At 61.7% G+C, this 26,920-nt stretch overlaps 2 protein-coding genes and 1 non-coding gene across 7 annotated transcripts; 2 read left to right on the top strand and 1 right to left on the bottom strand.

The window, feature by feature from the left end:
* CHD3 (chromodomain helicase DNA binding protein 3) lies at positions 1-20,141 on the top strand. Its single transcript, XM_039231637.1, has 40 exons — positions 1-39; positions 991-1,152; positions 1,631-1,801; positions 1,975-2,096; positions 3,669-3,952; positions 4,171-4,301; positions 4,482-4,620; positions 5,002-5,195; positions 5,372-5,605; positions 5,759-5,962; positions 6,421-6,632; positions 7,766-7,897; positions 8,266-8,365; positions 8,775-8,966; positions 9,084-9,284; positions 9,633-9,770; positions 10,002-10,123; positions 10,275-10,448; positions 10,582-10,723; positions 10,911-11,042; positions 11,582-11,699; positions 11,873-11,997; positions 12,203-12,434; positions 12,708-12,874; positions 13,302-13,479; positions 13,848-13,913; positions 14,317-14,402; positions 14,538-14,671; positions 15,211-15,355; positions 15,524-15,686; positions 15,782-15,900; positions 15,992-16,127; positions 16,240-16,341; positions 16,509-16,640; positions 16,809-16,917; positions 17,296-17,428; positions 17,691-17,886; positions 19,025-19,188; positions 19,397-19,523; positions 19,919-20,141. The coding sequence occupies exons 1-40, from the start codon at positions 1-3 to the stop codon at positions 20,038-20,040; spliced, it is 5,979 nt and encodes a 1,992-aa protein (XP_039087568.1). The 3' UTR covers positions 20,041-20,141.
* Positions 1,376-24,052, bottom strand: RNF227 (ring finger protein 227). 5 transcript variants are annotated; one of them, XR_005528308.1, is made up of 4 exons: positions 23,563-24,052; positions 23,347-23,434; positions 22,715-22,784; positions 21,649-21,738 (listed from the first exon to the last, which is right to left on the bottom strand). XR_005528308.1 is itself a non-coding variant. In XM_039231448.1 (3 exons), the coding sequence occupies exons 1-2, from the start codon at positions 24,050-24,052 to the stop codon at positions 23,379-23,381; spliced, it is 546 nt and encodes a 181-aa protein (XP_039087379.1). In that variant the 3' UTR covers positions 1,376-1,471; positions 23,347-23,378. The 5 variants fall into 5 exon arrangements, 4 of the variants coding, with proteins under 4 accessions (XP_039087379.1, XP_039087377.1, XP_039087375.1 ...); XM_039231448.1 differs by lacking the exons at positions 21,649-21,738; positions 22,715-22,784 and adding an exon at positions 1,376-1,471; XM_039231446.1 differs by lacking the exon at positions 22,715-22,784.
* Positions 14,803-14,942, top strand: LOC120231492. The gene has a single exon (XR_005528344.1).
* Positions 24,053-26,920: the final 2,868 nt, after the last annotated feature.

Genomic DNA, 26,920 nt, shown 5'->3' with positions numbered 1-26,920 from the left:
ATGGGTGTCTTGCCCAGACCCACCGGGGTCATGGAGAAGGTCTGGGGTCAATCAGGGAAGCCCCCACCTCTGTCTGGGGAGGGGGGGAAGCCAGGGACCCAGCTAGCACAGCGTCTGTGCCTGGAGAACGCACTCGCGGGGGTGTCTTTGTCTCTTATCTTTGTTTGGGTCCCCCCCTTGGGCTTCTGTGTGAACAGGACTCAATGTGGAGACAAAGGGTGAGACCAGGGGACAAAGGGTCGGGCCCCTGAGCCCTCCAAGGGAGCCGGGACACCGAAATAGATTTGGGGGAGGGTTCCAGGCCACTTGGGGAGAGGAGGAAGGTTCAGGGAGTCCTGGGGACTTCCGCAGCCTGAGGGTGTGAGGGAGGAGCGTCCTGCTGCGGTCCTGTGGGCAAGACGTGAAAATGACTGGCGAGGACTGCTTTTCCTCCAGGGCTCTGTTGGGGTGACAGGAGGCTTGGCGATCGTCTGCGGAAACATAAATAGAGGCCTCCCTCGTGGCAGAGAGGATGTGACGGCCCCGGGGTGTGAGTGTGAGAGCCCAGGTGTCCACCTTTGGCTCTCCCTCCTCAGCATCTGGCTTAGGGAGCTGCCAGCTTGTGTCTCCCCACTCCAAGCGCTGGGGTCAGGCCAGGCCAGCAGCTGGGCATGGCTTCCCCGGTTCCTGGGCAGGCTGCCAGCTGGCTGAGCGAGGGGGAACGCGGGAGGAGCCCTGGCGGCGTCTGAAAGGACCTGCCGCAGTCAGAGCCCGTGGCCTAGAGCCTGCTCCCTGGTTAGTAGGAGGGGAGAGGAGGGAGTGGCTTGGCCGCTCTTCCCCGCTGACCCCTGACCTCCCATTCAGAACCCAAGCGCCCCAGAGTACTCGAAACACTGTGTGTGCGCAGGCAGCGCGGGGCTGCGGTGACGTTTGGAGCGTTTGGAGGAGTTCATGGCCGAGTTCCTGGAGAGTTGGGAGCCGCCGAGGTGAGGGAGGGAGGGTGAGGGCCAGGGGCCGAGAGACCGAGGCTCAAGGGTTTCCCGTGCTGTCCGCTCCAAAGATAAGGATGATCTCCGGCTGCTGCCTTCGGCGTTGGGCGTGAAGAAGAGAAAACGAGGACCCAAGAAGCAGAAGGAGAACAAGCCGGGGAAGCCCCGGAAGCGCAAGAAGCTTGTAAGTATCAAGGACCCGCGGGGCCCAGCAGACCCGTCCCCGGAGACCCGGCCTTTCCCCTGGTCCCCATTCCCAAGGGTGGGGGGGGGGATCCTGAAGTCAGGGAGGTTGGATCCCCCTCCCCGCGCTTGCTGGCGTGGATCTCTTGGGGAGGGGGGGTCCCTAACTAGCCTCAGTCGCTACAACCGAGTGAGAGCCCAGCTGCCCCGGGACTTGCCTTAGCAGGAAGGACTAGCAGTTGAGAGCAGAGGCTGTGGAGCCCCGCAGTTCTGTGTCTTCCCGGCGGCTCATTTAGTTGTCTGTGCCTCAGTTTCCTCATCTGCGCAAAAAAGAAAAAAGCGGATAAATATAGATGAGTTACTATCTCCAGGGAACTGTCTGGAAGACGGAAAGAGAGACGGTGCGCGTTGTGTGCTAAGAACAGTTGCTGGCACGTGGTGGGCCTGGAGAAATGTTATTTTTACTTCCCCTCCCTTAGGACAGTGAGGAGGAATTTGGCTCCGAGCGAGATGAGTACCGGGAGAAGTCAGAGAGCGGAGGCAGCGAATATGGAACTGGCCCAGGCCGGAAACGGAGACGGAAGCACAGAGAGAAAAAGGAGAAGAAGACGAAGCGGCGGAAAAAGGGGGAGGGCGACGGGGGGCAGAAGGTGAGTGGAACTCAGGGCGGCGAGGGGGACGGGCCTGGGGAGTGGGGTCCCCCAAGGAGGGGCGTGCAGGGGAGAGAGGCTGTCTGGGGACAGGCTGCAGAGCTAGCTGGCGGGTCGGTGGGGAGGCGCGTGGGGGCTGGGCAGACTCCTAGAAACTTCGCGTCTCACAGCAGGTGGAACAGAAGTCGTCGGCGACCCTGCTGCTGACCTGGGGCCTGGAGGACGTGGAGCACGTGTTCTCCGAGGAGGATTACCACACGCTCACCAACTACAAAGCCTTCAGCCAGTTCATGAGGTGCGTGCGGGCTGGCGAGTCCTGGGGACCGGTCCCGTTAACCTGGGGAGGCCCGGCACCCCTCTGGAGTTGGGGAGAGGCTCCCCAGAGAAACGCACAGCACAGACACACAGAACGACACACGGAACTCAAGAGACGTCCCAGACCTTTGCGGACGCGGGGACCCCTTCACGGGGCAGGGTGGAGGGGTGTCATTCTGTGTTAGGTGAGACAACTCTAGTGACTGAGCACAGTGAGGGCCGACGGACCCAGTTTTTCCGAATCACTCGTCTTTAGACCGAGGCTCAGAGAGAACATCGGTGTGGCCCGATTTCCGTTGCTCAGTCATCAAGGCCTCCGGCCCTCCATCAGGCCCCCGGGAGCACGGAGAGCGCATCGCTGGCTGGGGGAGCGGGCGCTTTAAATAGTGCGGTGCTCTGCAGGCGGCCTGCTCTGCGGGCGCAGGTCCTGACACCATCTGGGGCCGAGTTTCTTTAGTCTTCAGTTTCCGAGTCTGTAAGATAGGCATGGTCCCACCGGGTCCCTCATAGGGGTCTTGCGGGGATTTGCTGGGGTAAGGAAGGCCCAGGGCACTCAGGGCCTGGCCCCCCGGGGGGTGTGTGGTACTGGGTGGCCCTCCTAGGTACTGTGTCTCCCCTGCCTCACTGCTTAGGACAGTGCTTTTGTGATCGCCAGGATCACCTGCGTCCTCACCAGGCTTTAATACCCCACCACAGAGCACCTGCCGGGACCCATTCATCAGGGCCCATGGAACTTACTAGAAAAACAGAGGATCTTAGCAACAAGCAGTGTTATCTTTAAAACATTTTTTTAAATGTTTATTTGCTTTTAAGAGAGAGACAGATGGGGCGCCTGGGTGGCTTAGTCGGTTTAAGCGTCCGACTTTCGCTTAGGTCATGATCTCGCGGTTCGTGGGTTCGAGCCCCGCATCGGGCTCTGTGCTGACTGCCAGCTCAGAGCCTGGAGCCTGTTTCAGTCTGTGACTCCCTCTCTCTCTGACCCTCCCCTGCTCACGCTGTCTCTCTCTCTCTCCTAGAAATAAAAAATATTTTAAAAAAAGAGCGTGAGCAGGGGAGGGGCAGAGAGAGGGAGACCCAGAATCTGAAGCAGGCTCCAGGCTCTGAGCCGTCAGCACAGAGCCGGACATGGGGCTCGAACTCCAGAGCGGTGAGATCAGGACCTGAGCCGAAGTCGGGCGCTTACCCGACTTGAGCTGCCCAGGCGCCCCTACGGTATTATCTTGAGGATGAAAAGAGACATAAAGTGTGAAGAAGGGTTTTATGAACTCTCAGGCAGTTGGAGCATTTTTACTGATGCTTTTTTTTGTTTCTTTTATCCTTTGGTACCTTCTGTGCGTTTATGGTTTTCCCTTTTTCGTACCTTTTTTTTTTAAATTTTTTTTTCTCTTTTAAGCTTCTCGTTTGTTTACTTTTAAAGCGGCCTGGCTCCTACCAGGTTGTATTTCCACCACCCAGCAGCGCTGGCTCGTTAAGGGCTTGGTCGATGAGGGGAAATGGCAGCGTTCCCGGGCCATCTGTGAAGGTTCCGGGTCCTCTGCTCCTGTGTTCCCAGGCCCCTGATCGCGAAGAAGAATCCCAAGATCCCGATGTCTAAGATGATGACCATCCTTGGGGCTAAGTGGAGAGAGTTCAGTGCCAACAACCCCTTCAAGGGGTCGGCGGCTGCCGTGGCGGCAGCAGCGGCGGCGGCGGCCGCAGCTGTGGCCGAGCAGGTGTCAGCTGCTGTCTCGCCGGCCACCCCCGTAGCACCTTGCGGACCCCCCACCCTTCCAGCACCTCCTCCTGCGGATACCCAGCCCCCACCCATCCGAAGAGCCAAAACCAAAGAGGGCAAAGGTGAGAAGCTCGACGCTTAGAACCGCGGTCACCCCGCCGTCCCCACTGCGCGGGCTCCGATGGGAGCGGACGGCTTTCTTCTGTCCCCTTGGCCCCGGCTGTCACAGCAGAGACGCTTTCCGGGAAGAGGCCGCAGGGAGACCCGAGGCCCCTGCGGCCTCCGTTCCTCCAGGCGGCCGTGACCTCTGCTCTCTCTCCCTCACCCCCCCCTCGTTCAGGTCCAGGCCATAAAAGGCGGAGTAAGAGCCCCCGAGTGCCGGACGGACGCAAGAAGCTTCGGGGCAAGAAGATGGCACCCCTCAAAATCAAGCTAGGGCTGCTGGGGGTCAAGAGGAAGAAGGGAGGCTCGGTGAGCGGCCCCAGAAGTCTGCTAAGCATCGGGGCAGGGGGCGCGGGGCACGTCCAGGGCTGGGGGTCCGGGCGCAGGGGTCCGTGAGGGGAGCCGGAACAGGACGAGAGGCCCGGGGCGGGCAGCGGCGTGCGCCGGCCTCCCTGACCACCACGGGGCTATGGGCAGTATGTCTTGCAGAGCGACGAAGGCCCTGAACCCGAGGCCGAGGATTCGGACCTGGATAGCGGCAGCGTGCACAGCGCCTCGGGCCGGCCGGACGGCCCTGTCCGCACCAAGAAGCTGAAGAGAGGCCGGCCGGGGAGGAAGAAGAAGAAGGGTGAGGGGCACTCACCGTGCGTGGTCTTTTTTTTTTTTTTTTTTAATTAAACGTTTTATTTATGTCTGAGAGAGAGAGAGAGACAGCGTGAGCAGGGGAGGGCCAGAGAGACAGGGAGACACAGAACCTGAAACAGGCTCCAGGTTCTGAGCTGTCAGCACACAGCCGGACGCGGGACTCGAACCCTCGAACCGCGAGATCATGAGCTGAGCCGAAGTCCGGCGCTCAACCCACTGAGCGCCCCAGGCGCCCCATCACCGTGCGTGGTCTTGACAGCCTGCCTTCGTGCCGTTCGTTCTGTTCAACCCTTCTCTCTCTCTCCCCCCACCCGCCTCCTCCGCACCCTGTGCCTCCCCCCACCCCCACCCGTGCGCGCGGCAGTCCTAGGCTGCCCTGCGGTGGCCGGGGACGACGAGGTCGACGGCTACGAGACCGACCACCAGGACTACTGTGAGGTGTGCCAGCAGGGCGGGGAGATCATCCTGTGCGACACCTGCCCGCGTGCCTACCACCTCGTCTGCCTTGATCCTGAACTTGACCGCGCTCCTGAGGGCAAATGGAGCTGCCCCCACTGCGTGAGTATGCGGGGCCCTCGGGGACACCCCCCCACCTCCTTCCCGCCCCGGACGCCTGGGTTGCTCGGGGCCGGGCGCGTCGGGGCCCTTCGTGGCCGCCCCGCTCCTCTGCGCCTCTGCTCCGCTGCTCACGTCCTTCCTTCCGCCCGTCTCTGTGTCTGTCCCTGGGCTCCCAGGAGAAGGAGGGGGTCCAGTGGGAGGCCAAGGAGGAGGAGGAGGAGTACGAGGAGGAGGGGGAGGAGGAGGGCGAGAAGGAGGAGGAGGACGACCACATGGAGTACTGCCGCGTGTGCAAGGACGGCGGCGAGCTGCTCTGCTGCGACGCCTGCGTCTCCTCCTACCACATCCACTGCCTGAACCCGCCCCTGCCCGACATCCCCAACGGTGAATGGCTGTGTCCCCGATGCACAGTGAGTGCGCCCGCGCTGGGGTCCCGACGCCCCGCTCTCTCCCCTGCCCTCCCCTGCCCTTTGACTCCCCCCGGGGGACCCCCCCCCAATTCTCTTGCTCTAACGATGGGCTCTGTTTGCCTCTGTTTCCTCCTCGTGCGTGTCTCCCCCCAGTGCCCCGTGCTGAAGGGCCGTGTGCAGAAGATCCTGCACTGGCGGTGGGGGGAGCCCCCCGTGTCCGCGCCGGCGCCCCAGCAGGCGGATGGGAACCCGGATGCCCCGCCCCCCCGCCCCCTCCAGGGCCGCTCCGAGCGAGAGTTCTTTGTCAAGTGGGTGGGACTGTCCTACTGGCACTGCTCCTGGGCCAAGGAGCTTCAGGTACGCGGCCCCTCGTCTCCGCCCTGGTCACCCCCTTGGCCGCCCCTCGGGGACACGCGCCTGGCTCGCCCTCACACGGGCCTCTGGTCCTGCTCACGTCCACGGGCGCTCCTCTGGCTCTCCAGCCCCGTCCACGCCCGCCGCGCTGAGCTCTCCTCCTCCGAGAAAACTAGGGCTCCTCAGCGTGCTCTCCCGTCCCCGGGAGCACGTTTCACCAGCGCCTGGGCCTTGCCGGCCTGTGCCCTGCGTCCTGTGCTCGTCACACCCGCGCGGGCCCCGCCTGTGGCGCCTTGCACGCCGGCCATTCTCCCGCTTCGGCTTCCCGCGCATCTCGCCCCCCCCCCCCAGGCCCTTCCCCAGGCCGCTCCCTCTGGGGCCCTTCCCTGTCCCCCCACCCCCGCTCTGTCCTCTTCGGATGCTGGGACTGTCCCCCCCCCCCGTCCTCTGTGCCCCATCAGTTGGAAATCTTCCACTTGGTGATGTACCGGAACTACCAGCGGAAGAACGACATGGACGAACCCCCGCCGCTGGACTACGGCTCCGGCGAGGACGACGGGAAGAGCGACAAGCGCAAGGTGAAGGACCCGCACTACGCGGAGATGGAGGAGAAGTACTACCGCTTTGGCATCAAGCCCGAGTGGATGACCGTCCACCGCATCATCAACCACAGGTGAGCCTGGGGCCCGGGGAGGCCTGCGTTCGTCCGGGAACCGAACGCCTGCTCCCACGGGGTGGCTCCTGCTGCGGCCCGCCACCCCCCCAACCGTGGGCCTGTTTCCTCAGCGGGACAGATGAGGAGCAGTGTCCAGGCGGACGCGAGTCCTTTGTCGCCACCTCTAATGACACGCGTGTTTGGGTGTCGGGGCATAAACGCAAACGTGGAAAACGTGGTTTGGCCGGGCCGCAGCGTGTAGCAGTAGTACCTTCCTCGCGGGACTTGTTACCCCCTAGTATTCTGAATTTTTTCTTACTACATTTATTTATTTTTGAGAGACAGCGTGAGTGGGGGAGGGTCAGAGAGAGGGAGATACAGAGTCTGAAGCAGGATTCAGGCTCCGAGCTATTAGCACAGAGCCCGATGCGGGGCTTGAACCCACGAACCGTGAGATCGTGACCTGAGCCGAAGTCAGACACGTAACCGCCTGAGCCCCCAGGCGCCCCGCGTTATTCTAGATGTTTATCTGTCGTGTTGCCGCCGTGCACAGCAATAAGTGAGGTCTGTGACGACAGGGTGACTTGTATGTTTTGCTCGATGCTGAATCCCCATTGCCTGGAAAGGTATCTCGCGCTTAGTAGGTGTTCAGTTGGTATTGATGGGGTGAACAAGTGATGTGGGAGCCCAGTTATGTTTTTTGATGGTTGATTTAAAAAAATTTTTTTTGATGGTTGATTTAAAAAAATTTTTTTTAAACCCTTATTTTGAGAGCACGCATGAGCACATTTGGGGAGGGGAAGAGAGGGAGAGAGAGAGTCCCAAGCAGGCTCCGAGCTGTCAGCGCAGAGCCCAGCGCGGGGTCTAAACTCACGAACCGTGAGATCATGGCTTGAGCCGAAACCTAGAGTCAGACGCTTAACCGACTGAGCCACCCTGGCGCCCCTGATAGTTGATTTTTAAGAAGCCATGCGGAGAAGGTTCCGGTGGCTTCCAGCCCTTCCGAATTCCCCTGCGGCGCCCCGCTGTTGAGGATTAGGTAACAGAGCCTGTGTGTCGGCTGGCGACGGCTTCTGTTAACGATTTCCTTGTGCTCGGGGCCCATGTTCTTGTTCTCCGGCCGCCCCCCCTCCCGGCCGGCCGCCCCGCAGTGTGGATAAGAAGGGGAATTACCACTACCTGGTGAAGTGGCGGGACCTGCCGTACGACCAGTCCACCTGGGAGGAGGACGAGATGAGCATCCCCGAGTATGAAGACCACAAGCAAAGCTACTGGAGGCACCGGTGAGGGGGCCGCGCCGTGCTTTGAGGGCATCCGGGGCCGGGGGCGTGAAGGGTGACCCTCGGGGCGAGCGGAGGTCCGGTAGGGACAGGCCCCCCGCCTGGAGTCGGGGGCAGGGGGAGCCTGCGCGGGGTCGTCTGGGGTGGGGCCGGTAGGGAGGCGGCGTGAGGAACAGAGGAAGATCCTGAGTAACGGGGGACAGGGTGCTCGGGACTGGGGGGCGTTGGCTCTGGAGGTGCTACGCCAGGGGCGAGGGCAGAGCCTGGGAGAAAGGAAACTTGCGAGAGTCAGGTTGAGGGGAAGCAGGAGAGGGTTCAGGAGAGGGGAGGACCCCAGGAGCAGGCCTCGCTCAGACCCTCTCTGTCCCCAGAGAACTAATCATGGGGGAGGACCCCGCCCAGCCCCGCAAGTACAAGAAGAAGAAGAAGGAGCTGCAGGGCGATGGGCCTCCCAGCTCCCCCACTAACGACGTGAGTGCTCCTCCTCGGCCTGTTCTCGTTTCTAGAACCACGCTGTGGACAGTTTCCCAGGGGCTACGGACGGGACCTCCCGGTTTCCGCGAGCTCTCTGAGCAGTAGCTGTCCCTGCAGTGCCCAGCCTTGCTCCGGGCGTGGCTGGGAATCCTGGCAGCTTGCGAGGAAGCAGCTAGAAGCAGCCGCACGCAGGGCTCTCCCTCCGCCAGCCTCCTCCGTGGTCCTCCCGGGGCCTGGCTTTAAGGGACGCGGGGGAGGCCCTGGAGACTAGAACGTTTATGGGCTCGGGCCCAGCGGAGGGAGTCCTGGTCCATCTCGGTGTCGGTGCTGGGGCGGGGATGGAGGAGACCAGGGGCCAGAGGGGCCCCAAGCGTCCCCCGAGCGTCCGGACTCCTTGCCTCCACAGCCTACGGTGAAGTACGAGACTCAGCCACGGTTTATCACGGCCACGGGCGGCACACTGCACATGTACCAGCTGGAGGGCTTGAACTGGCTGCGCTTCTCGTGGGCGCAGGGCACCGACACCATCCTGGCCGATGAGATGGGGCTGGGCAAGACCATACAGACCATCGTTTTCCTCTACTCGCTCTATAAGGAGGTGCGGGACGCCAGGCTCCTGAGGGGAAGGGCGGGGAGTGGAGGAACAGGGCAGCCGGGGGCCCGGGGTCACATCCCCGACCCCGGACCAACGGTCCCTCCTACCCTCGACTCCTAGGGCCACACGAAGGGTCCCTTCCTGGTGAGCGCCCCACTCTCCACCATCATTAACTGGGAGCGGGAGTTCCAGATGTGGGCGCCCAAGTTCTACGTGGTGACCTACACGGGGGACAAGGACAGCCGGGCCATCATTCGGGAGAACGAGTTTTCCTTCGAAGACAACGCCATCAAAGGTGGCAAGAAAGCTTTTAAGATGAAGGTGGGCCCCTCGACCGCGCCTTCTCTGAGGCCCTCAGATCTGTCACGTCTCCGCCCCAGCCCCGATTCCCGTTCCTCGGCACCCTCCCTCCTCTTCTCCATCTGCCCTCACGCCTCCGCCCTGCTGTCCTGGAGACACAGCAGGGCCATTCCGTCTGCACTGGCCGCGGGCTAGAGTTCGGGGGCCACGTTCGGCAATCCCCACCTGCAGTGCAAGTTGGGGGTCAGGCTCTCTGGGTCCCCTTTGGCCGCCACGGCCAGGATAGGGTGTCTGGGTAAAGAACGGGGGAGGAGGTCCAGGCGCCTGGGTGTCGGGTGGCAGCTGAGTGGGCAGTGGCTGTGTTGGCAGAGGGAGGCCCAGGTGAAGTTCCACGTGCTCCTGACATCTTACGAGCTGATCACCATCGACCAGGCGGCGCTCGGCTCCGTCCGCTGGGCCTGCCTCGTGGTGGATGAAGCCCATCGGCTCAAGAACAACCAGTCCAAGGTGAGCGAGATACTCAGGTCTCAGAGTCTTGTTCTGCTTCTAAAAAGGAAAGTTCTGGACTTCCTGCAGCACGGAAGGCGGGATGTCCGGGGACCTCTGGTGGGGAGAGAGGAACGGACCAGGGATTCAGGGCCTCTCGTCCTGAAGGGAACAGGGAAAGGTGGATACCGCAGTCCGACCACTTGCCACTAATGGGCCCGTTCTCTTGCCTTTCCTTGCCCCACTTTCTAGTTTTTCAGGGTCCTCAATGGCTACAAGATAGATCATAAGTTGCTGCTGACAGGGACTCCACTGCAGAACAATCTGGAGGAGCTTTTCCATCTGCTGAACTTCCTCACCCCTGAGAGGTTTAAGTAAGTGATTCAGCAGGGGGTCTGCAGAGACCGAAGTGGAGGGGCTGGGCACCTGAGTGGGCGGAGGGTTCGTCTTAAGTGAAGAATGGAGCCCGAGGTCAAGGGCAGAGAACTTGATGGTCTTTTCAGTTCCTTACCTCCTTCCTACTAGCAATCTGGAAGGCTTCCTGGAGGAGTTTGCGGACATATCCAAAGAAGACCAGATTAAGAAACTGCATGATTTGCTCGGGCCACACATGCTGCGGAGGCTCAAGGCTGATGTCTTTAAGAACATGCCAGCCAAGACAGAGCTCATTGTTAGGGTGGAGCTGAGCCCCATGCAGAAGTGAGTTGAGAGCTGGTTGGCCTGGACTCGGGGCTGGGGTCTGGTGGCAGCTTTCCAGGAGGTGACGACCCAGGGCGGCCTCATCACTGCCTCCTCTGTCGTGTGTCTTCTGCGCCCCTCCCCCGGGCTACAGGAAATACTATAAGTACATCCTGACTCGGAACTTCGAGGCCTTGAACTCACGAGGTGGTGGGAACCAGGTGTCGCTGCTCAACATCATGATGGACCTGAAGAAGTGCTGCAACCATCCCTACCTCTTTCCTGTGGCTGCTATGGTGACGCACGCGCTAGCTCTCGCTGAGAACAGGGCAGGGCTGGAGGGGGGCTGGGGACGTGGCACGGGGTTTCTGGGAGGAGCGGGAGTGGGCAAGGCAAGGAGGTCGGATCTGGGCTTCGGGCTCTCTGGGCACAGAACATGGGGACGCGTTCCGTGACCTTCCCCTCCCTCCTCCCCCTTTGCAGGAGTCCCCCAAACTGCCCAGTGGGGCTTACGAGGGTGGAGCACTTATTAAGGCATCGGGGAAGCTCATGTTACTGCAGAAGATGCTGCGAAAGCTGAAGGAGCAGGGACACCGCGTGCTCATCTTCTCGCAGGTGAGCCGGCCTGTAACTGTGTCGGCCTCAGGCCGGTCCCTTAGATGACACCCTGGAGAGTGTCTGGTCTGGCCGAGTTCCTCTTGGCCTCTGGTCCCCGTTCTTGACTGAGGTTGTGGGAAGTCGTCAGCTGGCTGCTTTTAGAGAAAATGGGGAAAGGCAGAGGGGGCGTCTGTCTGCTCAGGGTCCTCCCTGGGACCGGAACTGTTTCTCACCCAGGGGCAGGAGAGGAGAGCCCAGAGCTCTTACAGATCTGATGAAAGCGATAGGTCTGCTCTCTGCAAACCTGCACGGCCGGACAGTTATGCACAGATTTTCCAGGCGTTCACAGGTTTCCCCAAAACCCTTTGGTGACTCTCAGAAAAGAACCTCTGCCTTAGGAGACAGGATCCGGAGTCCAGCGAGTGTGACAACGTGGGGCTTAAAGAACATGAAGAGGGGACTGGGGGGGCGGGGGGAGGCAGCATCAGCGGGAGGCCGCGATGGAGCCCATCCCCCTGCCCCGTCATTCCACACTCAGTCCTCTCTTCTCGCCGTAGATGACCAAAATGTTGGACTTGCTAGAGGACTTCTTAGACTATGAAGGCTACAAGTATGAGCGCATCGACGGTGGCATCACTGGGGCCCTGAGGCAGGAGGCCATCGATCGGTTCAATGGTGAGCGGGAGAGGCGTGTGCCCGCCGTGCGTGCGGGGCCCGACCCAACTGTGCCTAGGTTCCCGGCATGGCGGGAATTTGCCACCCCCGCCTCCAAGCGGCGGGGCGCGGCTGTCTGCAGTCAGGGAGCCAGGTGCACAGAACCGCTGGCTAATCTCCTCCTCCCTCCGCAGCTCCCGGCGCCCAGCAGTTCTGCTTCCTTCTGTCCACCCGGGCCGGGGGCCTGGGCATCAATCTGGCCACTGCCGACACTGTCATCATCTTCGACTCTGACTGGAATCCCCATAACGACATCCAGGTGGGAACCCGCCTCCCGATGGAGTCTGCGCCAGTTAGCGAGGAGACGTGGGCTCTAGGCTGAGTGTTGTGCTTTGGGGACGGAAATGAGGCTCTCGGGAATAGAAGAGCCTGTGTCGCCAGCCTCCCTTCCCAAGCATGGGAGCCGCGGCGCGGGCCCGCTACCCCCCACCCCAGTCCATCCCCACCGTCTCCCGCCCCTGCAGGCCTTCAGCCGCGCTCACCGGATCGGCCAGGCCAACAAAGTGATGATTTACCGGTTTGTGACCCGGGCGTCCGTGGAAGAGCGCATCACGCAAGTGGCCAAGAGGAAGATGATGCTCACACACCTGGTGGTGCGGCCCGGGCTGGGCTCCAAGGCGGGCTCCATGTCCAAGCAGGAGCTGGACGACATCCTCAAGTTCGGCACCGAGGAGCTGTTCAAGGACGAGAACGAGGGTGAGAACCTTTCCTGGGGCTTCCGGGGAGCAGGCCCCTGTCCTCACGGGCGCACTTCTGAAACCCTTCCAGAAACGCTCCCCCGTGCAGCCCGGGGGGAGGGTTGAAAACAACGCAGGTCTCTAGACTCCCAGTGAAAGGGTCTTCTCCCGCTCGAGCTCCCGGGAAAAGGAAGCAGATTGGAAGGCTCTTCGCTGATCCTTTGCTCAGGTTGTGCCCGAGGTTCTGGTTGGGACTGACTCCGCGTCCCCTCTCGTTCCCGGTCTCCCCCAGGCGAGAACAAGGAGGAGGACAGCAGCGTGATTCACTACGACAATGAGGCCATCGCGCGGCTCTTGGACCGGAACCAGGATGCGACAGAGGACACCGACGTGCAGAACATGAACGAGTATCTGAGCTCCTTCAAGGTGGCGCAGTACGTGGTGCGGGAGGAGGACAAGGTGAGCGGCTGGGGCCACACGCTGTGTCGCCCGGGCCCCCTCTGCAGGGCAGAGTCCCTAATGGGACCTTGAAGTAGGAGGGTCCCTCTTCGCTCTGGTCTTTGACGTGGTCTCTCAGTGTCGCACCCGGCAAAGGGCAGTAGCCGATCTCAGACAGCTTCTTGGTCTAACGGGCGAGAGCAGACTTTGCGAAAAACCTAGGCAAAGAAAGTACCGATAAACACAGAGGGCGCTGGGGGAGAGGCTCAGGAAGGAGGCAGGTGGGAGCAGGGGAGAAGCACATCGCAGGTAAGAGGTAAAGAAGGTGTGCGACGCCCAGAATATTCAAGCAGAGTCAAGGAAGTGGGGGGAGCAGGGGCTCTGTCGCTGCGCAAGCACCGGGTGGGCGAAGAGGGGGGCCGCCAGCGTTCGCTCTGCTGCCCTTCAGATCGAGGAGATCGAACGGGAGATCATCAAGCAGGAGGAGAACGTGGACCCCGACTACTGGGAGAAGCTGCTGCGGCATCACTACGAGCAGCAGCAAGAGGACCTGGCCCGCAATCTGGGCAAAGGCAAGCGGGTCCGCAAGCAGGTCAACTACAACGACGCGGCCCAGGAGGACCAGGGTGCGGACCGCCCCCCACGGAGGGGCCGGGGAGGAGCCTGGAGGCCGGGGTACATTTAGAGAGCCATGAAGGGGCAGGAGATTAGGAAGGGTTTGCAGGCGGACTCAGCCACCTGCTGGCTGCAGCGGGCCCGTGCGGGCATCCAGGGCCCTCGCCTGGCACAGGGCGTGCGGGAGTCTCCGGGGGGAGAGGGGCCGTGCGCAGGGATGAGGCGAGTGGTGGGACGGTTTGGGACCTGTGGCCCCAGAGTCAGAGTCCAGCAGTCGCCTGGTGTCACCAGGGGGCCCGGGGCCAGAGAAGGGGAGGCCTCCAGGCAGAAAGGGCTTCTCCCGGGAGCCATCACCGACCACCGTGCCCTCTCCCCGCAGACAACCAGTCCGAATACTCCGTGGGATCCGAGGAGGAAGATGAAGATTTTGATGAGCGTCCAGAAGGTGGCTCCTGTCTTCCTGATTTTCCCCCTAACTCTTCCTGTTTCACGCCTGGAGCCGTTAAATCCCCGGCTGTTGTACAAACAAGTGCTTTTGTGGAGACCAGCTAAAAGGACAACGTATCGTGATCTGTCTGCTGTTAACATCGGGCGCACATGATCACGCAGGCTTAGGTGGCTAGAGAAAGATCGAGAAAGCTTTACGTGCCCACGGGTTATCTGGCTCGCATCGAGTGTCCGCCGCCCGTTTCCCATGGGACTGGCAGCCTCCCAGCCTGCTGGGTTGGCGGGGCTCAAAGTGCCACGTGCCCCAGGCCTTCCCCGGGCTCTGCGTCTTGTGGGCATGGGGTGCTGAGGAGGAGGAGGTGGGGGCCCCCCTAACCGGGTCACCCCTACCCCTCACCCAGGGCGTCGACAGTCCAAGAGGCAGCTCCGGAACGAGAAGGACAAGCCTCTCCCTCCCCTGCTGGCTCGAGTCGGGGGCAACATCGAGGTGAGAGCTGAGCCCCCGCCTGTTCCGCAAGGAGAGGATGAGGCCGGGAGCGGGGAGCGGGTCCCTGAGGGGAAGGACCGAGCAGTGTGACCCCCACACACTCACCGCCCGCTGCCTGCTCGCCCCGCCCCTCAGGTGCTGGGATTCAACACCCGGCAGCGGAAGGCCTTCCTCAACGCCGTGATGCGCTGGGGGATGCCCCCGCAGGACGCCTTCACCACGCAGTGGCTGGTGCGGGACCTCAGGGGCAAGACCGAGAAGGAGTTCAAGTGAGTGCGGGGCCCCCGGGGCGGAGCCGGACACGAGGGCGCGCGTGTCTGTTCCTTCCTCCTGGCCGCCGCGTGATGTGACCTTACTCAACTGACCGTCATGCTCCCTGCCGCTCGTGCGCGGCGTCTCCTGGCTCGGTTTCCTGGGGCGTGGGCTCAGCCTGCCCCACCCCCCCTCAGCCGAGCCCAGAGCAGAGAGGCCCGGCCTCGTCCCCACGGGGCAGGTGGTTAAGTCCGGAGCCTTGCCCCCGGCTGGCCTCGCCTCACATGGACGTGGAGAGGGAGCTGGTGGACGGGATGAGGCGCTGACTGATGGGGCCATCGGGGGGAAGGACGCACCAAGGCCACAGGGACCGTGGAGACACAAGAGAAGGGACGGAGGCGGTGGGGGAGGGGCTGGAGGGCTGCTCATGGAGCGATGCAGCGGCCCCTGGTGGTACCCCTGGAGGCACCCGGGGAGTTCAGGGCTCAGGAGATGATGGGGACATCCTCGCTGGCTCGTGTCCCTCCTGACCTGCATCCCACCCCACGCTCCCCAGGGCCTACGTGTCTCTGTTCATGCGCCATCTCTGCGAGCCCGGGGCAGACGGCTCTGAAACCTTTGCCGACGGGGTCCCTCGCGAGGGTCTGAGTCGCCAGCAAGTGTTGACCCGAATTGGAGTCATGTCTCTCGTCAAGAAGAAGGTACTCATGCCTCCTTCCCCAGAGTCAAGCCAGCCATCTAGACCCCGTGCCCCTCCCCCCCCCGCCATCCCCAGGTTCTGGATTCTGGGGACCTGGTCGGGGCCGAGCGTCCCCGTGTGTCCAGCGCCTGCAGCTGACCCCGCCCCCACGGCCCCCGCGCCCTCTCAGGTGCAGGAGTTCGAGCACATCAACGGGCGCTGGTCGATGCCCGAGCTGATGCCCGACCCCAGCGCCGACTCGAAACGCTCCTCCCGAGCCTCGTCTCCAACCAAGACGTCGCCCACCACCCCGGAGGCTTCTGCTACAAACAGCCCTTGCACCTCGAAACCTGGTAACGGGGTCGGCACGCAGGGAGGTGGGCAGGGAGCCGTTGCCCCGCAGACAGAGGGATGGGAGACAGCGTGCGCTTCTGCTTCCCGCCTGCAGCTACTCCAGCTCCGAGCGAGAAGGGGGATGGCGTCAGGACACCTCTGGAGAAGGACGAAGCGGAAAACCAGGAGGAGAAGCCGGAGAAGAACAGCAAGATGGAGAAGATGGAGACGGAGGTGCGTGGCTGCCTGGCTGGCCCAGAGGCGGAGAGCGAAGGCCGGGTGCCCGGGATCTCCGCTTGCTCCTGACTCCGTGGTCGTCTTCTAGGCTGATGTCCCCAGCCCAGCCCCGTCGCTTGGGGAGCGGCTGGAGCCAAGGAAGATTCCTCTAGAGGAAGAGGTGCCCGGAATGCCAGGGGAAATGGAGCCCGAGCCTGGGTACCGGGGGGACAGAGAGAAGTCAGGTGGGTTTACCGGCTTGGGGCTCATGAGGGGCTTACAATGTGGGAGTTCCCTTTTCGGGGTCCGGGGACGAGGGTGACATCCTCCCTTGCTGCCCCCTTCCCCCTCCCACAGCCACAGAGCCAACGCCAGGAGAGAGGGGGGAGGAGAAGCCGTTGGATGGACAGGAACACAGGGAGAGGCCGGAGGGGGAAACGGGGGATTTGGGCAAGAGAGGTAATGGGTGGAGGGACCGGGCATCTGTGGCCCCAGGGGAGTCGGGAGGTGGAGTCTGGGGGGCCAGACGCCGGGGGTCCTGGGGCAGGGGTGCTCTTCCGGGGCCCCGTCTCATACGGGAGGGAGGAGCCCCTTCGGGGGTGTGAGCTCTGCCCCTTCTGCCCCAGCAGAGGACGTGAAAGGGGACCGAGAGCTTCGACCGGGGCCTCCTCGGGACGAGCCACGGTCCAACGGGCGGCGCGAGGAGAAGGCGGAGAAGCCTCGGTTCATGTTCAATATCGCAGACGGTGGCTTCACAGGTGGGGGGTCCTCCCTGCCGCCTGCCCCTCACTGGGATGTGCTCCCCCTCACGGCCCTGTCCACTCCCCCTGTCCTCACCCCTCCCCTCCGCCCGGCTGCTGAGCTCCTTGTGCTTCCCAGACTCCCGACACCCCCCCCCCCGTCTTTCTCTTCTGCCCGCCTCGCAGAGCTTCACACGCTGTGGCAGAACGAGGAGCGGGCAGCCATCTCCTCGGGGAGGCTCAACGAGATCTGGCACCGCAGACACGACTACTGGCTGCTGGCCGGGATCGTCCTGTATCCTTAGACACGCGCAGGAGGGAAAGCGTCGTTCTCCCAGCCTGGGGAGCTGGGTTCCAGAGACAGAAGAGTCCCCGTCCAGGGAAGGGGGGCTGTGTCACACTTTGGGGAGATCAGGCCAGAGGAAGAAGTGTTTTAAAAAAGTTTTGAGAGAGAGAGAGACCGGGCACGAGTGGGGGAGGGGCAGAGAGAGAGAGGGAGACAGAATCAGAAGCAGGCTCCCGGCTCTGAGCTGTCAGCACAGAGCCCGACGTGGGGCTCAAACCCACAAACCGTGAGACCGTGACCTGAGCTGAAGTCGGCCGCCTAACCGACTGAGCCCCCCGGGGCGCCCCGTCCCTGTTAAAATCCTTGACGGCCCTTCCCGCATCGCAGCCACGGCTACGCACGGTGGCAGGACATCCAGAACGACGCTCAGTTTGCCATTATCAATGAGCCGTTTAAGACCGAAGCCAATAAGGGGAATTTTCTGGAGATGAAAAATAAGTTCCTGGCCCGGAGGTTCAAGGTGGGGACCCGAGACAGAAGGAACGGTGCTGAGCAGGGGCTTGGGGCGGAGGCGGAGCCAGGTCTGGAGGGAAGGTTGACACCGTGACAGTGGCAGCCATGCTGGGGGCCGAGAGCGGAGCGGGACCTTGTGTTGGGCCGGGGCCAGGTCAGGGTCAGGCTGGGCTCACGGGCGGGAGCGCTGGGCCGGACGCCCTGGGCCCCCTCCCTCCGCGCACCCCGGTGCTCAGGTGCTCACCACGCCCCCCCCCCCCCCCCCGCAGCTCCTGGAGCAGGCGCTGGTGATCGAGGAGCAGCTTCGGCGGGCGGCCTACCTGAACCTGTCGCAGGAGCCGGCGCACCCCGCCATGGCCCTCCACGCCCGCTTCGCCGAGGCCGAGTGCCTGGCCGAGAGCCACCAGCACCTCTCCAAGGAGTCGCTGGCGGGGAACAAGCCGGCCAACGCCGTCCTGCACAAGGGTAAGGGCCGCGGCGGCCCCGCGCGGGGGAGGGCCCACAACGCTGCGTAAGTCTGCACCCCGCACCCCTCAAAGTCTTCCCGCCCCCTCTGACCCCTTTCCCCTCTGAACCCCCCCCCTGCCCGCTAACCCCACCCCCACCCCCACCCCCACCCCCACCCCCCAGGCCACCGAGGTTCTAGCCTCTAGGGTTTGTGCGAGCCGGCCCTCGTCTGTGCTGCTCGCGGTCACGCCAGTGCCCACCGCAGGGACCGTCCCCCTCCCCCAAATCCATGAGACTGTGCCGCGTCCCCTCCACAGGGCGGCACTTCTTCGTTGATCCCCCCCTGCCAGCCACACGGCTACTAGCACCCTCTCCGGGGCCTCGGCCTGCGTGTGGTGCCCCGCAGCCCTTCCCGCCCCTGCCCCAGGATTCCCCAGCCTCACGCCTCCCCCGGCCCACCCTCTGACCCACCCCACGACACTTCCCTTTGACCTTCACCCCTTTCTCCCCAACCCTCTGACCCCGATGATGCTAGATTAAATTCCAAAACCCTCTAACCATCTAATCCTGTCTGACGTAGTGACTGACTCCCGGCCCCCTCGATTCCTGTTCTAATTCCTTGAATCTGTGATGCTGATCCTCTAACCTCCGTCCCCCTCACATATTAAAACCTCGATTCCTCGAATCTTTGACACCACTCACCACCTCCCACACCTCCTGACTATTTCCTCCCCGTCATCCCCACCCCCAAAACCTCACTCTTGCAGTATGGGATGTTCTGACGACTCCCCGCCCCGTGTTTTCCAATGTCTGCCCCCGCCCCCCCGTCTCCGTGTTCCCGTTTCCTCTCCTCTCCTGCCGTCTGTGCTCTGGCCTCTCTGACTCTTGACTTCATACCTTTTCTGTCCCCCCGCCCGAGTCACTCTTTCTGTCTGCTTCTGTCCTTTTCTTGATCTCTGGTTCTTTGGTATCTCTGACCTCCTCCTCCTCTCCCTCTCTCTCCCTCCCTCTCCCTCTCTCTCCCTCTTTCTCTCTCTCTCTCTCTCCCCCTCTCTCCGACTGTGTCTGTCCATCTGACTCCTCGACTTTTCCTGGCTCCATCTCTCCCTTTCCCTGTCTTTCTCTTGCCCTTCTTTTTCCGTGGCCCGGGCCCCAGTTCTGAACCAGCTGGAGGAGTTGCTGAGCGACATGAAGGCGGACGTGACCCGCCTGCCGGCCACGCTGTCCCGAATCCCCCCCATCGCAGCCCGCCTCCAGATGTCCGAGCGCAGCATCCTCAGCCGGCTGGCCAGCAAGGGCACGGAGCCCCACCCCACGCCGGTAACCCTCCCAGTTCCGACGCCGCGTCCCCCGTCGCCACTCCGCGCGCGCGCACGCGTGCTGGCAGTGCAAACCGCCTTGCTCGGACACGCTCCCCGCCCGCGTGCCCCGCCCTCCGGAGTTCCCGAGTTGGGCCCGTGGCTACCCTACGGCGTCTTTTCTGTCTCAGACTTCGGAGCCCCTGACCTGGGCTTGCTCTCTCTTGCAGGCCTTCCCCCCGGGTCCGTACGCTACGCCTCCGGGGTTCGGGGCGGCCTTCAGCGCCGCGCCCGTAGGGGCCCTGGCCGCCGCAGGCGCCAATTACAGCCAGATGCCTGCAGGGTCCTTCATCACAGGTCAGCTGGGGGCTGCCCCTGCTCTTCCCACTTGTCCTTCCCACTGTCCGGCCTCTCCGGGTTCCCTGCAAGTGTCCCCCGGTTCACGGAACGGAGTCGCGCTGGGCTCTGGCCTTCCCACCCTTCAACTTCCCTTCCCGTTCCCGCTGGCAAAAACCTAAGGGTTCCCGTGGTTCTGTGGCCCGGTCCCTCTTACCCAAGCCTCCCCCACCTGGGTTACTTCCAGGGAAGCGCAGGGGAAATCAGAAGGGGGGGTAAATAGAGTTGGGACGCGAGAGGGGTTCACCCTGGTCCGAAGGGGCGTGGAGGTGACCTCTCTCTGACGTGCTCTGGTCGGGAAGCCACGTCTGGGAGTGAAGTCGAGACTGACCCTTCCTCACCCCCTTCCCAAACAGCCGCCACCAACGGCCCTCCAGTGCTGGTGAAGAAGGAGAAGGAAATGGTGGGGGCACTGGTCTCAGACGGGCTGGATCGGAAGGAGCCCCGAGCCGGGGAGGTGATCTGTATAGACGACTGACCGGATCCCAGGCCTGCCCATCACCCAGGCCCCGCACGCGGGGCCGCCCCCCAGCTCAGGCTCTGGGACCTGCTGCCCATCCTCCACCTTCCCCACCCCTCGGGCCGCCTCTGGGCTAGGAGCCCCCCGCCCCTCTCTACAGCTCCTCTCTTCCAGAAGGGCCCTTTGTCTTTCTCTGCTCCCGTGCACCTTTCCCACCACGCTTTGAAGGCCGTGCTGGTGCGAAGAGCTCTGGGTGGGAGGCGGTTAGCGGGGTCCCTCCCAGTACCTCTGTCCCCGCCACCGAACAGCTTCTGGATACACGGTTGTGGGGAGGAAGCAGGTGGAGCCTCCCCGGCCTCTACTCCTGCAGTACCGGCTCCGTCTCCACGGGAGCGGGGGTTAGCCTGGCCTGGCCTTTAGCAGCGTTGCTGGGGGAGGACAGCTCCGAAGAGAGGAGGGGGACTTCCGAGAGGGAAGAAGGGAAGAGGAGGGGTGGCTGCATGTTTCCTCCCCTACCTCTCCCCACGCGGGGGGCGAGCAGTTACGAGGGAGGGAGTCCATTGCTGTTCAGCCTCAGAATAAAGCCTCCAACTCACTGGCTGTTCCCTCCTGCATACCGGCATCTTGTGTTGGGAACCCCACCCCCCCAGGGACCGAGGACCACCCCCCACAGAGAGGGTAACGGTTGGGTGACACCCCCTCAAGCCAAAGAGGAGCTCCCCAATCTGTTCTAGGGATCCGGGTAACCTAGAAAGGGTGGGAGAAGATGCTACAGGCCAGACATGGGGAACCCCCGCCCCCCGGCTCGGGGGTCAGGTTCTTGGAGGACTTCTGCCCTCCCTCCTGAAGGCCGCCGGGACACAGACTCCATTTGAGCGGATCAGGCAGGGGGCCTAGTCGGGGGACTACCTTGCCTTTGGGACCAGAGCAAAACAGCGGAGGGCAGGCTGGGGAGACAACGGGCACACCCTCCCCCCCAGGAGGGGCCGGGGAGGGGGGCAGTCTGCATGGCGAACCCCTACTTCCTCTTCGCTGCCCCTCACTTTCTTGCTGCCCCCTCCCCAGTCTCTTCACTCCCCACTCCTGGGCTGTCCCCACCCCCTCTTCTGTATCAGGTGTATTGGTTGTACATATAAATTATACTTTCCTTTCCGTGTGCTCTCTTATTTTTGAGTGGGGACTTCTCTGGTGGGGGGAGGGATAAGGAAAGAAACGATATTGCTTTTTGACGTTTCATGTTACCCATCTTTTTATTTTTTAAGTCGCGTGACTTCCTGTTTCTTACTTTTCCTTGGATCATCAACTAAAACTCCAAGGCTCTTTCTCCCCCAGCCAAACCCAGTGTGATAACTCCGCGCAGAGCCGACGGGGAGCGAGCAGCAGGCTACCCACGCAGCCCCGGGGCTGAGATCAGAGACCTGCGCAGAGGCGAAGTGGAGGCGGGTTCCGGGCAAGATTATGAACTGCCTCCCATTCATCCTTTTCACTCTGCTTTCCACCTTCCAGTCGCTGAGTCCCTGCGGGAGTCAATTGAGGTCACTCCAGCCCTGGGCTCAGTTCCAAGTGTGAGGCAGAGCACCTTCCTTCTTTAATGGAGTTGGTGGGGGGGGGTCATACTTGCCAAAGATCTGAACTGCCACAAACTTCCTTGACATGTACTGTTCGCTACCAGCGCCGCTTACAGGTTGAGACCAGACACTTAGTTTTTGAGGCTATCTATTAAAAAATGAAAAGACCGATCCAACAAACATTTACGGAGGACGTACTACACATTAAACACTGCTTTTCGCCCTGGGGGATCCGAGTCACCAGCCAGCCATTGCTCTCCTGGAGCTGAGACCCGCAAGAGGCACACCGTTGAAAGACAAAATAACAAACTGGGCAACAGAGAGCCTGTGAAGGAAGGGACCGCACTGGGTGAATGAGAAGGGCCTCCCCAGAGGGAACATTCGAGCTAAGACAAGAGCAGGAAGATGCCAAGACACGGGTATAAAAACTGAGGTTTAATACTTCGTAAATTCACATTTTTAGCTCAGAAAAGTACAACATCATAAATACACAAGATGTCTTCCGCCAGAGAACGTCCCTTTACAACCTCGGGTAAAACGCGTATCGTTTAAACCAACTGTTCTAGATACTCCAGCGCAGATGGTGATACTCTCGCAAGTCTACGACATGCACCAATGTTCTTAAATGTTTGCGTGCGTACAGATCACCTGGGATTCTTGTTAAAACTCCACAGAGTCTGGAGTAGGGATCCTGAGATTTTGTGATGCCACTGTTCTGGACTATAATTATACTCTCCTAAGATAACTTACAGGATTTTAAAATAGAATCCTGGCATAGGATGGGAACTGTCCAATTACGGGGCGCTAGTTTACAAGTCTACGATGAGCATCTTTTTTTTCCCCCAGTAGTGACCGTGTTTTCCGTGTGACCGCGAGGACGATAGATCATATCAGAAGATTAAAATGTGTTGCCTTCACCAAATGGCTCTCCTCCTACCCCGACAGGCCCTAATTAGGTGTCTCAGATAAACACCCTCTGGACATTCTGATACCTGCCCTAACTGGTTGAAGGCAGATTGTGAAATGAAGCAAGGCAGACAGGCATGTCAATAATCTTAGCAACACGCTACTGGGAGTGGGGGTTGGGGGAAAAAAAACAAACCAAACACGTTTATTTTTCTCACCTCTCTAACATGCCAGAGAAGTGGGATTATTAACAGCACACAAAAACCGGCCTCCAATCTTCCACTCTGTCTTTTTAAAAAAATGTCAATCCCATGGGGGCGTCTGGGTGGCTCCGTCGGTTAAACCTCCAACTTCAGCTCAGGTCGTGATCTCAAGGTCTGGGCTCTGTGCTGACAGCTCGGAGCCTGGAGCCTGCTTCCGATTCTGTGAGTCTCTCTCTCTGTCCCTCCCCTGCTCAGGCTCTGTCTCTCTCTCTCTCTCAAAAATAAATAATAAACATTTTTAAAAAACTGTCAACCCCTTGACACAGAACTGCTAAAATGGGACCTACTGTACCCCCACGCCAGATGGACAAAAGCCTCCCTGGACAAAGGCCAAAGTCACAGCTAAGGAAACAGTGTCTCTTTCCCCCGGGGACGTAGGCAGTTGCTACCGTCCTGTCCCGGGAGAAGGCGAGGCTGGCGCAGTCCGCAGAGAGAGGGGGCGATGCGCTAGGAGCCTCCCAGCTCGGCATCCGCACGCCTCGGGGCGGTCCCTCCTGCCCGGGGCTCAGCCTCGGGACGGGCGAGGGGGTAGCCTCGGCACCCCCCCATCCCCGCTCTAGAGCGCGCCCCGAGAATGTAGCTCCCACCTTCCTTCTGCGGCAGCTTCCGGGCTCCGCCGTCACAGCGTGCAGCGAGTCATGCGGGCCAGGTCCTTAATCTCCGGGCAGTACAGCACTGGAGGGACAGACCGAGGGTCAGTGGCGGCGGGGGGTCGCGGCCGAGGCCCCGCGAGCCCGGCCGCCGCCCCCGCCCCTTCCCGCAGCCTCGCGTCCCCCGCAACCCCCCCACAAGCGGCCCCTCACCGTTGCTAGGCAGCGGACGCCGCCAGCGGCGCGCGGGCGCCAGCACCCGGTGCCACAGCCGCCGGAGCGCGCGCCAGCCCGCGCCCCTGGGTCCCGCCCCCTCCTCGCTCTCCTCGCCGTCGTCGGCGTCGCCGCCTCCCCGCACCGGGCCGCCCGCCTCGTCCGGCTTGCGCTCGGCCCGCGCCCTTTCCTCCAGCCGCGACCACAAGTCCGGGTCCACCGCGACCTCCGCGACCCCGCCGCGCGGCAGCGGCGTGGGCGCGCGGCAGAAGGGGCACGTGACGACGCGGCGCAGGCGCACCACGCCGCCGTCGCCGCGCGCCGCCAGCTCGCGCAGGCACGCGGTGCAGAGCGTGTGGCCGCAGCGGGCGCGCGCCGTGCCGGGCAGGCGGCGGGGCGCGCGGCCCGCGAGGTTGAAGGGCCGGTAGCAGATGCCGCAGTCGAGCTCGTCCCGCTCCGGAAGGGACGGCACCCTCACCAGGAGCTGCATGGTGTCCGCCGCCGACTCGAGGGCGTCGCGGGCTCGGCCGGCTGCGGGGACGGAACGCGCTGGCCCTCCTAGTGGCCTGGGTCGGCTCCTGGGGCGGGCGCCGCGGCCTCTCGCGGGGGTTTTAACAGCGAGACCCCGCCCCTCGCGGCGTCACCCGGGTGGTTGGACCGCTCCCCGCCTTGGCACGCGTGGGGGCGGTGGAGGCGCGAAGCCGGGAATGCCGGGCACAGCCGGGCGGGGTAGGTGGCCCCAGGTGGCGCGCGGACTGGGCCGGTGGGAGGCACACGGGCCGGCTCTCCTCGCGCCTTCCTTCGTCCCCCGACACTAAGCCAGCGCCCCCTTAATAACGTGTGCCCATCTCCAGGCCCCTTGCCGCGCCCTGGCCCTCAGCCGCTGGCCCAGGGGCTGCCCAGGTCTCCGCTGCCCGCTGGGCCTGTTGGCTTAGGCGCTCAGGCTCGTTCACACCCCCGCCCAGACTTCCTGCCTGAGCCAGTGACACTGTCCGTTCTGCCCAATCCTTAGTGGGCTCCCGGACGATCGGCACGGAGGCCGCCTTCGAGTCACTTCATTAAGCACGTCCTGCCTGGGTTCTGGGAAGGCCAGCCTGCCAAACTCATTCTCTTCAAACTGCTCATCTCTCAGCTGACATCGCAGCCTAAGGAGCCACCTAGATGCCAGGACCGTGGATGGCCTTCCTGCTAGGAATGCTGGGAATCCTTTCCTTCCCGCGGAGCCAGGCCGGGGCACCCACACACCGTGATGGTCTCAGCCAAGCAGCCCAGCCTGAGTTCTGACTCAGGGGTCTGACTTCCCTGGCAGGTAAACAGGACGGAACACAGCCCACACTCCCTCCTGGGACCGCACCCACCCCAGCTGCCTCCCGGCCCTACTGCCAGGTTCTGTTGTGGGAGGTCAGAGCACAGTCCCTAAGACCAGCTGGCTTGAGTTCAGATCGGCACTTAGGAGTTGTGACACTTTGAGCAAGTTACTTAACTTCTCTGGACCGGTTGCTCTCCTTTATAAAATGTGGATAATAATAGGAGGGATGAATTTGTATACATAAGGCGCTTAGGACCGGGCCTGGCCCACAGAAAACACCGTGTGTTAGCTATTTTTATCCCGTGCCCGCAGCCTATATATTGTGTTCACTTGCTTAGTACGCGACATTTTCAACATCTCTCTCAGTCAGGACAGGGTGTGCTTCTCTACACCCATGGCATTTGTAGATGCTATTTTTTTTTTTAATATTTTTATTTATTTCTAGGAGAGAGAGAGAGAGAGACAGCGCGAGCAGGGGAGGGTCAGAGAGAGAGGGAGCCACAGACTGAAACAGGCTCCAGGCTCCCAGCTGGCAGTCAGCACAGAGCCCGACGCGGGGCTCGAACCCACGAACCGCGAGATCATGACCCAAGCGAAAGTCGGACGCCCAACCGACCAAGCCACCCAGGCGCCCCTGTAGATGCTATTTTTTAAAAAATGTTTTATTTTATATTATTAGAGAGAGAACACGAGCAGAGGAGAGACAGAGAGAGGGAGGCAGAACCTGAAGCAAGCCAGGCTCTGAGCTGTCCGCACAGAGCCGGACGCGGGGCTCCAACCCACCAGCCGTGGGAGCGGGACCTGAGCCCTAGTCGGATGCTCAACCGACTGTGCCACCCACGCGTTCCATGCTGGGTTTGTTTTTTAAGTAGGTTGTTAAAACCCTAACGGAGAATCGGTTTGCAAGGAGGTGTATATACATTACTTGTAAGCGAACATTGGAGAACTTCTAGTTGTATTGTCCTCGTGGTCGCTTGGGGGACGCTGTCTACTTAGGCCAACGATACTGTCATAATTCAAATCTGTTTCTGGAACTTCGCTTTGGACTGGTGTTCATAAGTCTCCTCACACCCTTTCACATCTGCAGGTGGTGGTTACACGTGAACCATCTGGGGCAGATGTGATGATGTAAATGACCCCCAAGCCTTAGACTAAGCTCCGACCTTCCTATCTTGTTTGTCGTCAAAAACCCGAAGTGGCGCTCTCTTCGTCCGAATCAGCACTTTTCCCATGTTTCCCACCTCTTTCTTTTCTTTTCTTTTTTTTTAATGTTTTATTTATTTCTAGGAGAGAAAGAGACAGCGTGAGCAGGGGAGGGTCAGACAGAGAGGGAGTCACAGACTCTGAAACAGGCTCCAGGGGCTCGAACCCACGAACCGCGAGATCATGACCTAAGCGAAAGTCAGACACTTAACCGACTAGGCCACCCAGGCGCCCCTCCCACCTCTTTCTTTACCCAGCTCCAGAATCATCCTCGATCCCCACTCACTCACACCTTCCTTTACCGACTCCTCAGCAAGCCCTGCTCTTCTTGCGTCCTGAACGTCTCCCTGGCGCACCTACTTTCTCTCCACTTACAGAACACCGCACCGGTCCCGGGCGCCCTCATCCCCCGCTTAGGCCCTGGTAGGAGCCTCTCAGGCAGTCTGTCCACAGCCATCTGGCCTTCTCCAGGCTTCTCCCTACGCTGCTTACAGTGATCTTTCTAGATCTCAAGCCCAGCCAAGTCCCACCACACACCACTTCCATCCCTGCTTAAAACCTTTTAACGCGGTGATAGTGGACTAGCTCCACGTTTCCTCTGCCGTCTCTCTGCCGCTCCTCCCGGCAGGAGTTGGGGGCTGCCCCTGGCCCTTGATTCTGGGCTCACCTTGTGACTTGCCTGCACGGACAGAACATGGCAGAAGTGATGTAGTGCGAGTTCTGGGAATGGTCCTCCAGGGGCCTCGCAGCCTCTGCCTTCACCCCTTCAGCTGCCCCGAGTCTATTACGTAAGGAAATTTACCAGCAGATGAGGCTACACAGAGAACCGAGGAGTCCTAGCCAATA

This window comes from Hyaena hyaena, unplaced genomic scaffold (genome assembly GCF_003009895.1).
Source record: "Hyaena hyaena isolate Hyena2069 unplaced genomic scaffold, ASM300989v1 scaffold_58, whole genome shotgun sequence".
Classification (NCBI taxonomy): Eukaryota; Metazoa; Chordata; class Mammalia; order Carnivora; family Hyaenidae; genus Hyaena; species Hyaena hyaena.
This window is presented reverse-complemented; position numbering and strand designations above follow the sequence as displayed.

Bases quoted from the DNA above. Each gene is read 5' to 3' on its own strand.
- CHD3 (XM_039231637.1), top strand. From the start codon at position 1: ATGGGTGTCTTGCCCAGACCCACCGGGGTCATGGAGAAG. The intron at 9,771-10,001 runs GTGAGCGAGATA...CCCACTTTCTAG, and splicing joins TCAAGAACAACCAGTCCAAG to TTTTTCAGGGTCCTCAATGG. The intron at 16,128-16,239 runs GTGGGTTTACCG...CCCCTCCCACAG, and splicing joins GGGGGACAGAGAGAAGTCAG to CCACAGAGCCAACGCCAGGA.
- RNF227 (XM_039231448.1), bottom strand. From the start codon at position 24,052: ATGCAGCTCCTGGTGAGGGTGCCGTCCCTTCCGGAGCGGGACGAGCTC. The intron at 23,435-23,562 runs GTGAGGGGCCGC...CTGTCCCTCCAG, and splicing joins GCGTCCGCTGCCTAGCAACG to TGCTGTACTGCCCGGAGATT.